The following is a 13,333-nucleotide window of genomic DNA, read 5'->3' as shown; positions in this document are numbered from 1 at the left end:
TAGACTTAATGTCCTATACCCTATTCCAAGCTCAAGCTTAACAGGCATGTTTCTTTTCCCTTTTTCTTTCGAAACAAATACTCTATTAAGGAAAAATCCTAGAAGAAAAATATTTATTTTTTGATTCTTTTTTCTTTTTGTTTTTTATTTTTTTTTTAAGAAGGAAATCTAAAGAATAGACCACAGAAACATATTTTGAATTTTCATTTGGTATCCTGATGCAATATTTCAGAACGAGCAATGCAAAAGATAAAACAAAATATTTTTTTGGATTTCAATTTTGATTGTCTAAAGAAGAAATTCTAATGACAAACAACAGATAAAGTATTTTTATTGTCTATGTACAATATCCTAAAGTTCTAATGAAAAGAACGTTTTTTTGTTTCATTTTTCCACTAATTTTCCAAGGAAACACCTCAAAAGGAAATCCTTTTGGATTTTGGAATTAACACCTTAAAGAAAGCTTTTAAAGAAGTACTAAAAGAAAATTCTCTTCTCTTTTTTTTTTTGAATTTTGGTCCTAATATATCAAAGGAAACATAAAACAATTTATTTTAAGTCCTAGATATTAATTGCCTAAAGGAAAACAACCTCAAGATTTTTTTTTTGAATTACACCACACCTTGTCAAATATAAAAAGTACAATAACAAAAACTTGACATCATTGTTCAAAATTTAGACAGTAAAAGACGACATAAAAATAAAAATAAAATAGATCTCCTTAAGCAACTCCTGAATGCAGCGGTCCTGGGGTATCTGTCATGCTCAAACTCCGGTAAGTAGATCCATACCTGTACGAGAAAACTTTTAAACCAACACTATGTGAGACAATAACATTCCCAATTAGACACATGGTTGCGATTATTTTTTGCAAAATGATTTATTTAGCCAAAAGGTGGCCAGAAGTGTAAAATTTGGCTAAGACCCCGCAAAGCCAAGAACCTAAGATTTACTAGGAAGACCGGACCCTATGTGCGTTGCCTACGTATCACGCCCCGAAAGACGAGAATCAGGTATGCGTAGTTCGGGCAGATCGGATACGTGCGAGAATTTAAAAACAACTAATTTAGAGAAAACATATATGTTTTGCTTTTTCTTGAAAAATGATGAAACATGCAAAATCTTTTGGATTTTCTTTCTTTTTTTTGATTTTTGCTCTTCGGAAAATGATAAAGTGCAAAATCTCTTTTTTTTTTGAATTTTGAGCTCTCTCTTTTTCTCTTTTTTTTCCTTTTGTTTTTCATTCTTCACTGTTTTTTCATTCATTTTTTTATTTGCCCTCAGCTATCCCTGGTCCGCCAAATGATCCTTTTACCCTTGAATAAATGCAACATGTAGCACATAGGATGCATCAAGATGGTCTGTTATTCTCAGGTCACCTGTCCTAGACGGAGCCAACCCCTGTGTTCAGTCCCCTAAGTCAAATGCACATGATGCAGACAAGCTTTCCTACTAGGGATCCGGCATGAGGCTTTGTTCTTCTAGGTTTGAACCCTAGGTTTATTGGTCTAGACCTGGCTTACCCGAGCGGACAACTCGGGCCGAGGGGGAGGCAGCATACCGGGGATACAGAAGCTCCGCCGGCTTAGCAACTTATCCAAACCTCGTTCTAAATGGGAAAAGACTCTAAACAGAAGAGAAGCTACATGAAGTGCACCCTTCTCCATGATGTAGAAGACTCAGGGAGAGGAAGGGTTTCGTAGCAGTTTATATATGCAATTCACCAAATATCAAAGCGGTAAAACATTTAGCACATAAGGCATGAAACATGTAGGAAAATTTAATAAAGCCAAATATAACAATTAACTGAGCTCGAATTCTTGAACCCTGAACAAAAGTTCTGGGTTCTTGTCCCCAGCAGAATCGCCAGAGCTGTCACACCTCCTTCTTTCGCTACTACACCCCGTGAAGGGTATAATAAAGGAGTTTTTCCAAAAAGGACAATCGAAACGAGATTTATTTTATTAAGAGATTCAGAGTCGCCACTTGGGAGATTTATGGTGTCCCAAGTCACCGGTTTGAATCCCGAATCGAGGAAAAGGTTTGACTCTATTTAACAGTCGCGAACCAGAAATTCGGGTAAGGAATTCTGTTAACCCGGGAGAAGGTATTAGGCACTCCCGAGTTCTGTGGTTCTAGCACGGTCGCTCAACTGCTATATTTGGCTACAATTTGATTTTAATACATGTTATCCTATAGTGCAATTTAAAAGTATTCACCGCTTTTAATTAAATTTTTAAGAAAGTGAACGTCGTTTAAAAACGTATTTTGGAATCACGTCACATGAAATGCACCCGGATCCTCGACACATTTTTATCCAACGTTTTGGGATTTGGATTTGGGTTGCATGAAATGCACACCCGTATTTAGGAATGTAAAATTATTAAAAAGCGCGCCTAAAGCGACTAACGTGTTATTATCTTTGTGGGAGGCCATAAAAATTCTCTAAATGGCACGTCCCAAATTCTACGTATTTTAATATAAATATCTAAAGAGGGCTACGCAATTTATGAGTTTTATTTGGCGTGGCGCACCTCGTTTTATTTAATGACCATCCTAAAGAGACTATTGTTTTCTAGTATGGAATGTCTCTAAAAGGGCCCTAATTGATTAACAATATGGATTGCTATTAGTTAAAGTGATTAAGGACTTTGGGCCTCAAGTTCAAGTCCACACTTGAACAAGAGGCAAACCTCTTAACTCAAGCATGCTACTTAACTAGAAGGCCCAAAACCTATGTTACAAATTTAATCCCATAATCTTAATACAAATTCCAGCTCTCAGCACTTTTGGGCCTTGAAAATTGGCCCAGGAATATGAGAATATCATCAGCTTATGAAAAGCGGCCTGCGTTGGGCCTTTGGCATACAAACTTCTAGGCCCAAATCTCATCTAAGTACAAGGCTGTCAGGTTTTGGCCTGCATGAGCCCACAATTGAATATTGATTTCTATATGGATTTCTAACCATTAATTTTGATTCACAACTTATTTAAATGGGAGACTGGTTTAAACTCCAAATATTGATTTTATCAGATAGCATTGAATTTAATCATCACAGGCATACTCGACTCATATACTTAGCCAACCGTATTGAATTTAAGACTTCAAAACTAAATCAGTTTCAATCAACACATTCTATGGATTCTCATGCGTGACTTAAACCTGTAGGTGAACAATTAAACTATTTACTGCATTTGAACTCTAAAACATGTTTGATCTAGCGCTAATATGAACAAGCAGTTCACTTTAGATTCCATTTCTAATCAGTAGCTTATCTTGAATTTAACCTTCTAATGGATATGACAACTACACTTGAATTAACCATACTAAAACTGATGCTCCTGTTAACTTATCATAATAGTTTGAATACCCAATCATCAATCACAGATGCATGTTTATGATTTCAGAACCAGTTTCAGACTCATACCAGTCTTCAATAAAAAAAATCGAGCTANGGGCCAATTGAGACTGACTGGACTCGAGGAGTCTGTATTCAGCTATGAAGCGGATTGCAATTATCTGGGCTTTACGTTTGAGCCCAATGTGACCAAGGGAGCAGAGTCCAGTTATGACTTTTTCAAATCCCATGGTTCAAATTATCCCAGCAAGCAAATTCAATTCAATAGGCATTGTAAATTTCAGATTCGATTCCAGTTGGACACACAGCTTAACACTTGAATTTTTAGTTTCTTTTCCTGACTTCTATACTATAGTCATAGGGGATTATTTTTTAGAACTGAAACAGATCAATTTGCCAATTCAATACATACAGCAATTAAATGGAGTAAGACTCACTGAAACATGTAAAAACCATTAACAATCTTATTTTAAGCCTTATAAGCTGACTTTGAGTCTCATTTTTTACACTTATACCTGGAATGTATATGTCTAAGAAAACGTATTCATTTGCTTTTTACCTAGGAATTTAAACAGAATATTAATCCAACACCTATACTAGTATGATTTCAAACTTCATCAAACGTAATTCCAGCATATGCCACAAAGGCTAAACACAGACAAAATCCAAAGTATTCCTGTCCAAACAGTCCAAAGCAGTCCAGTTTTTAATTACAAACGAGAACCTATTGAAGTCATGGTACTATATAGAATACGAATAGGAAAATCAAACAGAGAATCCATTTATACTTCATTTCATGTCCTCAAACTTGGAAGTTTACAGGATGTGTACCTGGAATTAAGACAAAATGAAGAAGAAAATGAGATCAGCGGTAGCAGTGATCAGTCAGCAGCTTATGATTTGTTGCAGATCCAGAAATAGAGTCAACAAAACCCAGGAGGTATTTTAACACCAAAGCAACCAGTAAACTGACCAAAGCAACTTGAATAAACCCAAAAGAACTCGAAATTGGACCCGGGAACACTAGAGACTCGGCTTAACAGTTAAACTTGAAATCGATCTAATATAACAGTATTTTTTGGAGCTTTTCTATTACTTTTGCTTTTTGTTTTTGGTTTTTTCTGTAGAAACTAAAATCTAAGAGGAAATTTCGAATTGTAGGAGCTCAGATTTGAGTATTTGAATTTGAAATTCAAATTTCAGATCCTAAGACTTGCAGAAAACTTTTTTTTGGGGGGAATTTTAGATGCTGAAACCTTTTGGGGAATTTTCAGGTGTTCAAAACTTGTAAAAGAAGGTAAGGGGGGTGCCTTTTATAGGCAGAAAATCAAGGGGAAGCTTCTAGATTTCATTACCCATTTTCCCCCTCTTTTTATTTTCAGCTTTTATTCAATAGCCCTTAATGTTTCGACTTGCTTCTCAAGTTATTGCCCTAAACTTCTGAAATTATAACTAAGGCCCTGTTCTAGAAGAGTCTAGGGTGTTCTAGCTTAACCTACAGCATTTCTGCCCAATTCTAAATACCCAAACTACCCCTGAACTCAATTTGAAATTACTAGTCTTATCTCAATTAACCCCATCCCTCTTACCTTGGTCAATTAACCACGGTTAAGTACTCAACAGGGACTAAAGGTTCAGCTAAATCTAAACAAATCCTAAAATTGAACTAACCATTCATACCAACTAATCAGAACATGGAAATTAAATCCAACTAAGTTCAACAATTCAAACAAAAATCAAATAACAAAATGAAGCTACTTATATCTAAGAATATGAACGAAACCAGTCAAGCTGTGACAAAAGCAATTACCAACCATGGGATTCAAATCAACATAGAACCCTAAAACAAACTAACTCAAGATTGAGAACAATAATCACTGCCAAACAAATAATACCAATGCAACATGAATTAATCAGAAGACCTTTTCTTAAAAATCAGTGAATTTCAAATAACAAGGAAAGAGGAGAAACTCACCTAGGTTTGAACCAAGAATGGATTTCGACTCGAAACCTCAAAAGGATGTGCAGAGATCAAGGAATTTGAATTCTAGGGTTCTGCCGCTTCTTCGATTTGAAATTGGAGAAGATTTGGGATGATGTGAAGGGTACTGATGATTCGGAACGAGAGAAGTGAGGAGGGGCCCTGATGTTAATCCGGTAAGGTTTGGGGGTGGCGCCACCGTGGGCGGCGGAGACGATGTTTAGGGTTTTGGACATTCGAGGAGTTCGGGTAATTTTTGAGGGAAATTGGACATGAATATGAAAAGGGGAGGAGGAGAGGAGCATGAGGTGTAAATTTGGGGTTATTTGGAGACCGGCCGCCGCCGTGCGGCGATTTCCGGCGGCGGTCTAGGGCGGAGGGAGGCGGCGTTACGAGTCTCTGATGAGAGATGAGAGAGATGAGAGGGTAAGGGGGGTCTGAGGGGGTAGGGTAGCGTTAGGACATATTTATACCATGGGGAAATCAGTTCCTGACCGTTCGATCAAAAGAACCTAGACGGCTCAGATTTATTCTACAGAAACGACGTCGTTTTGGTCATTTGCTGGACCGGACTGGGTAATACAATTGGGCTGGGCATTTTGGTCCGGTTTCAGGGCGAGATTGGGCTTGATTTTTGGTAGTCTGATGCCTTTTCTTGCATTTTCAATTCAATTAATGAAAATTCTTTTGTTGGTTTTCCTTTCCTTCTTTTCCCCTCTTTTTTTATATATATATTTTCTGATTAAATGCAAGATTAAACGTAAAAGACCCAAATTAACTCTAAACTTATACTAATTGATTTCCAAATAAACTAATTCCTAATTTAAAAGCAAACTAAGACAAATTAAAAGCAAAAATGCAAAAGAACCATTTTTGTTATTTTCTTTATTTTTAAAGTAATTTAATTACTAATTAAACCTAAAATGTGAAATTAAACCCTAAATGCAAATGCCAAGTATTTTTGTATTTTTTATTAATTAAAATGCACAAACAAAATGCAAACAATTGACATAAAATGTCACAAAATCCACAAAATTGCAAATAATGAAAAAAAATTATTTTGTTTGAAATTATGGGAGTAATTCATATAGGGCAAAAATCACGTGCTCACACTTAGCATAGGTACAAGATAATTAGCAAGGAATTAATTGGGTTAACCATTTGACTAACAAAATCTAGCTAAGAATAGTGTGATTTCTGCTTGGGCTAATCAATTGCTATCATTGAGCCTCAGTTGTCTTGGAATAGAAACTTCTTAAGTGTTGGAAGATATTAAGTTGGTAGAATAGATATTGAGGTCATAACACATGCTTAATTATCTAGAATTGAACATTTGTATACCCAAAAGCATAGCCTACACGAAGGGGGAGCAATCCTATCCCTTGTTTGTTACAACTACATTTTACTAGCATTCTAAGTGTTTGATAAAATTCCTAAACTAGTTTTTGTGGTCATTCTAGAAGTAACTTTAGAAGTAATTGAACATCCACTCCTTTTGAAAAGATTACATTAAGAATCATCAAGTTTATACACATTTGGACACTCTAACACACACCTACTCCTTGTGATATTCGACCCCAACCTTGTTGGGTTTATTATTGTTAAGGATCGTGCTACGCTTCATTTAGAGGTGTAAGATTGGACGTCATCAACTTTCGTGCAGTACTGAATCAACATCTATGATGACTAAGCTCATACCTTCATAGCAAGGGCAATTCTACTTATTCTTTGCAAATACTAGTATTCTTGAGCTGCAACTGAGATTCCACTTGTCCATGATTTTGTCATATTTGGTGAAAGTATTTTAAAATTTATTTATATCCTACCAAAATATATATGTTTTTTGTTTCTCTCTTGTTTCTTCCTTGAAATATTGTCATTTTTTTTATAACATCGATCGATAGATGAGAAGTTGCACCAAGCGGGTGCAAACATGAACAAGCAAAAACTCAGTACCTTCATAGATGTACACTCATTATTTCCCAGACAAAACCGAAAAAACAAGCACTTTAGTTTCAACTTGTGTCTGGATTTCTCCTTTCCTTCAAAGTACCTCTTATTCTTTTCGCACAAGTTACCCAAAGAAAAAGGGCAAGATAGGGTGATCTACATCTTCTGCTACTAATACCGAAATCCCTCTTTTGCAAAAGTTAAGCAAGCACCATGGGTTGCAATCCAATTAAAGCTTTTCGTCCTATTAGATTTTCAAGGCCAGGGAAGTGACAATACATCAACTTAGGCTAATTTTAACTAACAATTTTTCTGTTCCTACGGCATAACTTCCGTGAAAGAAATCAAGTAGCACACCTTTTGGCAACAGATGCATGTAAGGATACATTTTGGAAACCATGCAAGGAGACAACTAAACTACATCCAACACCTCCTCGTTTTGTAACCCCACAGCTAGCTAAGGATCTGAATGTTGTTCACCTTTACAAGAAATCACTAGACATTGTGGCATGTAATAGACTAAAACTTCTAGGAAACCAAAATGTCACAAACATTGGCTCACCAAGTTGTGACAAGATTTACTTTCAAAGCGTATGTACCAAGAACAATTTCTAGTCTTTACATAATATAACTATCCATATTATCAAAAAAAACTAACAATTTTCCATTCTGCTTAATAGAAACAGGCATCTCTTGTGTGATGTGTGCCCCTTCGAATCTATTCAATAGTTGTGATATTATTTCTACCCTTCATTCTTAATAATTATTCAAATTGCTAGTTCTCAACCATAATATGATTTATGAGATGCAACTTCTTCATCAGTATTCATGGCAAAGTTGAACAGGTCAGTAAATTCCTCCTTAAATGTTAGTCTCCACCCATTCATTAGGCCAAAGGCTTAGTTTCTCCCACACCAACATAGAACTAAATTTGGTATATGAAGATCTCCCACTGCTTCCCTCTGTTGTTTGACATACTTACGCTATATTATGATATATTATGTTTTTGTGTCTAAGGATTAACCACACAGTACCTTGATGAAGGATTTAGCATTCAGTATTTGTTCCATACCTTTTTCCCATAGTTCTGCATAGTTTGCTGAATCAACTGCTACTTGAATAATAGATCATACTTGTTATGTATACCCATTCTTTTATGCCAAGGCCATCATCTTCTTTGGCAGTATGAGTTTGTTCCAACTATCTAAAGGTTAGGTCTATCTTACGTGGATTCTTGTAGAAACGATACTAGTACTAGCAAGGGTGTGGTAAATTGAAATCGAGTACTTTAACCACAATCCATGGATAAATTTGAGCAAAAGTAAAAGATTGAATTTTAGATGCAGCCTACTAATGACTAGTGCATACAACTTGAGAGATTCTCAAAATAAAAGATTGAATTATTTACTGCACTCCACAACCTATAAGTTTTTCACAAAATATTTCATATAGTTTAGGATATTTTTTTTATATATCTATTTTTAAAATTTTGAACTATTTTAGCCCAATCCCTTTAACCGTAGCCATACCTCGATCCGTACCCTCAAATCTTAAAATTTAGATTATGAAGGATCTAACCTCTAGATCCGCACCTGGATCGAATACCCGCACCCAAATCCGAGCAACTTAGGGGAAAAACATGCTTTCTTGCGCCACATCCTATGGAATATCTCTTCCGATCTTTTCTTTTAGGAAAAATGAGATCTCTTCATAATATGTCCAGTCTGCTCTTAACCTTCATTGGTAGGGGGTATTAGTTCATGACATTGCCAAGCAAGCTATCTTTACAATTAGTAATGATTCTACCTCTAGCAGATATATACTGCCTCTTTCAACTGGCCAATTTTCATATTTCTCAATTGCTCTTTTGCCATATAATGCCCTCCTTATGCTCTACTCCAAGAGATACTCCAGGTATGAGCCAACACTGTAACCGAACAGATCACTACAATGAGAGCTATCAACTTTCTAGACTTATAGTCTAGACATGTGACAGGTTGAAACATCTTACTTACTGTGAACACACAACTTCATTACACATTTGATAGAAATAAAATAAGAGATGATAATCTCAAGCAATTATAAGATGCGACTAAAAAAACTAAGTAACCGGTAAGTAACCAAAGCTACTAACAAGGGATATGTATTTTTATCAAAAAGTAAAGTACCCCGTGCCCAGTACTGCCACCATATAATGAGAGACCAGCATACACTTCTAACAGTTCGATCACCACCCATGATCATCATCCGACTCATCTTCGGGCACCACCTTCTCAACAATGATCATCATCCGACTCATCTTCGGGCACCACCTTCTCAACAGGGTCATCATCAAGTGCAAGCATCGCAGGAAGTGGTATTCCCTCCAAAAGCTGCAAGCAGGCATACTCTCCCATTGAAATGTGGGTCATCTTCTCCGCAAGCCCCATCTTTTTAATAGCAGCGACAGTATCGGCACCCGCTATGATTGTTTTTACTCCACGTCCTCCAAGTCCTGCCAATTTTTCTGCAATAGCCTGGATAGTATATACCCAAAAAAATTATAAATGCAAAATACCAACTAACAAAACTAGACTATCTTCAAATTACACAAGAAGAATAATCCTGTTGGCACCTAGCTCATGGTGAAAATAAACAAGATCTTCATTTATACCTTCGTTCCAGTAGAAAATTTTTCAATCTTGTACAGTCCCATAGGTCCACTCCAAATGATAGTTTTGGCGGAGTCTAGTACTTGGCTATAGCGATCGATAGTTTTTCGTCCAATATCCACTCCGATCCAGTTATCTGGAATTTCAAATGGATCAATATCATCCTAAAAGGCCAAGGGAAAATAGGACCAGTCAGCAAAGGTCAAGACAGTTGCTACAAGTAGAACAAGATAGCATTGCCAAAAACATTTTACCTTAACCTCAGCACAAGCCGCAATCCAGTTTGCTGCTACTATATCAGCAGGAAACAGTATTTCTACACCTCTTCTAGCTGCCTTCATATAAAGTGATTCCGCTGGACCAAGCATGTCCTCCTCCACAAGTGAGGATCCAACAGATCCCTCTTGGGCCTTGAAGAAAGTAAAGATCAGACCTCCGCCAAGGAGTAAGTGGTTTACCCTCTTATCTAAAAGGTTATCTATCACACCAATCTTAGCGGAAAGTTTTGAACCACCAACAATGCCAACAAATGGCGTATCTGGATATGATACATCTTCAAAAAGATAGTGAAGTTCCTAAAAGCATCAAGCAACAACAGAATACAAAAATTAAGCGACCGACGAAGCACTAAAAGAGTTGCAAGACAAATAAAGAAACTGTTTTAACCACCAAATTAAACATTCAATTGTGTTCTACACAGCAGAGCTAATTTTCAGTGAACACTTATTCCCTACCTTATAAAATTTTCTTCGTATATTTTTGTAAGTTGTAACAACCTGGAAATTTTTGAAATGTTTAAAAGCCATTAAGAAGTTTGACGTGTGCTATTACATTGATTTGTGTGCAAACTAGGGCTAATAATATGAAAGATATCTATTGAATATGATTAATGAATGTACTAGGTAAATTTGAAGTGATGTAGGATTTAGGGGAGGTCAAGCTAAGTTGGAAACTATACGATGGACTAAAGTTTCAAATGGGCACGCACCAGGCCTAACTCTAAACATACATAACTCACAATCTATAAAAAGGTATGTGAACGAGTCTAGTTTGCAACGCTTCAAACTGTTTTCATTTGAAATATTTCTACAAAAAGTTATTATGTTTCTACCAAACGATGATAGAGCAGGATCACGTGTATTAAGATGGTCACAATTTCACAGTCAAAAATTCATAATCCGTACCTTTTTCATTTGGAGTCCAGCAACGGCTGGTTTCAAGTAATCAACAACTCTTTCGGTGGAAGCGTATGGTTTATATGCATTCCTAACGCAATCATTGACATACAAATCGGCAAGAGAGGCCAGCTGCTTTGCAAACTCTGGATCATTCTGGACCACTTCATGATGGAATCTCAGATTTTCTAGTACAAGAACCCCTCCTGATGGCATATTAGAAACCATATCCTCAACGACTTGACCAATACAATCATTCGCCATCTCGACCTATAAGCAAAATTGGAGTAGGATAGCCTCTCGTTAGACAGCTAGAGGAAACAATAACAAGAAATGAGAAACAGAACAAAAACAGACCGTAACTCCCAATGGCTCTGATAGTCTTGGCACAAGTAATTTCAAGCTGTAGTTTGGATCTTTAGCTAATGGATGACCCTGGAACCAACAATTCAGATGATCAAAAAGCAGATACAGAGAAAAAAAAATTAGATAAAATTTAGAAACTGTAGATGGTGAAAATAAATTAACGAAGAAAATGTGGAATTATCACAAAAGGTTTAGATTAATTTCAAGGGTATAATGAGGGTTGGGCGAGGAAAAGGCAGAGAAACTAACAAAGAAAATTGAAAAATTATGGTCAGAAGATAGTGAAAGAGGTGATAGGAAACCACCAGATAAGAGAGAAGCGAAGCCATAATAAAACAAAATTTACAGATGGTTATGTCATATATGCATATGTAAGTTGCTAAGAACATTTTTTTCGGCTGACCCTACTATGCCCACAAAAAAACTCCAATCCAGAAGACCTTGAGGCTAATTTGACCAAAAAGAAAAAAAAAAGCTATCCAATGCATTGAAGAGAGAAGGAAAATTTAGAAACCGGAAAAAGGACCAACTCTGCGACATATACCAACAAATCAACGATAACATCAATAAATGGGAATTAGTTGCATCCAACGCATACGAGCAAAGCTTTGTTATATTAAACTAGCTAGACGAGGTAAGCTAAAAAAGGGACTTGGTTTGTAACAGCTATAGCAAAGCTAAAGCTTACAAGATGGGAGGCAAGAATAACATGAGAGCCACATTTCATCAAATACTGAATGGTATCAACAGAGGCTTTGATTCTGGCGTCATCGGTGATGTTATGGTTGTGATCCAACGGAACATTCAGATCAACCCTGACGAATACTTTCTTTCCCTTCAGATCTTCTTCTTTCAGAGATGACACGCACTTCTTCACCAGCAATTTTTTATGACGACGAAGAAGGTGAAAAACAAGTACAAGTGGATCAGACGTGCTCAACAATGACTCTATGTGAATAAGCATAAACAACTCACTTTCCTCCAAATACGTTGTCGACGCCCCCTTTTTCTCGCGAAATCGGGTTTACGACATTTGGGAGGACAACTCTATTCCCATTTGGGAATTGGGTTTTTAGATTTGAAGAGTCGCCGCCTAATGATTAAGTGCATTAGGACACTAAGGGTTTTTTAGAGTGAAAACCAGAGTTCGGGTAAGGGCTAGAAATTATCCCGAGGGGAAGGTGTTAGGCACCCCTCAAGATCCACTAGTGTGGTTCCCGGCCATGTTATATTGTGACTTCACATAATCAAGTAGGCAATTAAGGGCTCAAATAGAAAGGGACTTTCACACAAGTTTAAACTCATTTGAGAAAAAGATAATGTAGGATTTCGTGAAAAAAAAGGATTTAAATAACTTATAGAGAAAACAAGTAAGAAAACACATAAAGGGAGGGGAGTCCTAGGTTTATACATAATATGGATCACCCCACACAACACCCGGTAATCGTTTATACACGTAGTGTTATCGCGTGGTCATCATATCCATATTCTACCCGCCCACCCCGTAAAAGTTAGTTTGAAAATGCGTGAGTTGGTCACGAGGCTTGTTACGTACTATTACCCGTCCCGTCCTATAAGTCCCGGAGGGTGTTTAGGACTACTAATCCTATGAGGTGAGTACTAGACTGAACCCCTAGGTTTTAAAGGATAAAATCCTAAACGACAAGTAGAGAAACAGTTAGGACTTGCACAGATGGGGTACACATAAATAGTTATATGGCTCAAATATCCCTCCACAAGTAAGTCATGTAAGTAGCACGTTTAAAACAGCAATAAAGGTCTCAGATTCAGAACCTCAACATGAATTCTAGAGGTGAAAAACAGTGGCAAACAGCAAGTCTTAATGAATTC

General features: G+C 36.7%; 1 protein-coding gene across 1 annotated transcript; it reads right to left on the bottom strand.

The window, feature by feature from the left end:
• Window positions 1–9,563: 9,563 nt before the first annotated feature.
• LOC109219218 (phosphoglycerate kinase, cytosolic-like) lies at window positions 9,564–12,446 on the bottom strand. Its single transcript, XM_019383659.1, has 6 exons — window positions 12,171–12,446; window positions 11,474–11,551; window positions 11,126–11,386; window positions 10,196–10,516; window positions 9,944–10,105; window positions 9,564–9,806 (listed from the first exon to the last, which is right to left on the bottom strand). The coding sequence occupies exons 1-6, from the start codon at window positions 12,444–12,446 to the stop codon at window positions 9,564–9,566; spliced, it is 1,341 nt and encodes a 446-aa protein (XP_019239204.1).
• Window positions 12,447–13,333: the final 887 nt, after the last annotated feature.

This window comes from Nicotiana attenuata, unplaced genomic scaffold (assembly GCF_001879085.1).
Source record: "Nicotiana attenuata strain UT unplaced genomic scaffold, NIATTr2, whole genome shotgun sequence".
Lineage (NCBI taxonomy): Eukaryota > Viridiplantae > Streptophyta > Magnoliopsida > Solanales > Solanaceae > Nicotiana > Nicotiana attenuata.
This window is presented reverse-complemented; position numbering and strand designations above follow the sequence as displayed.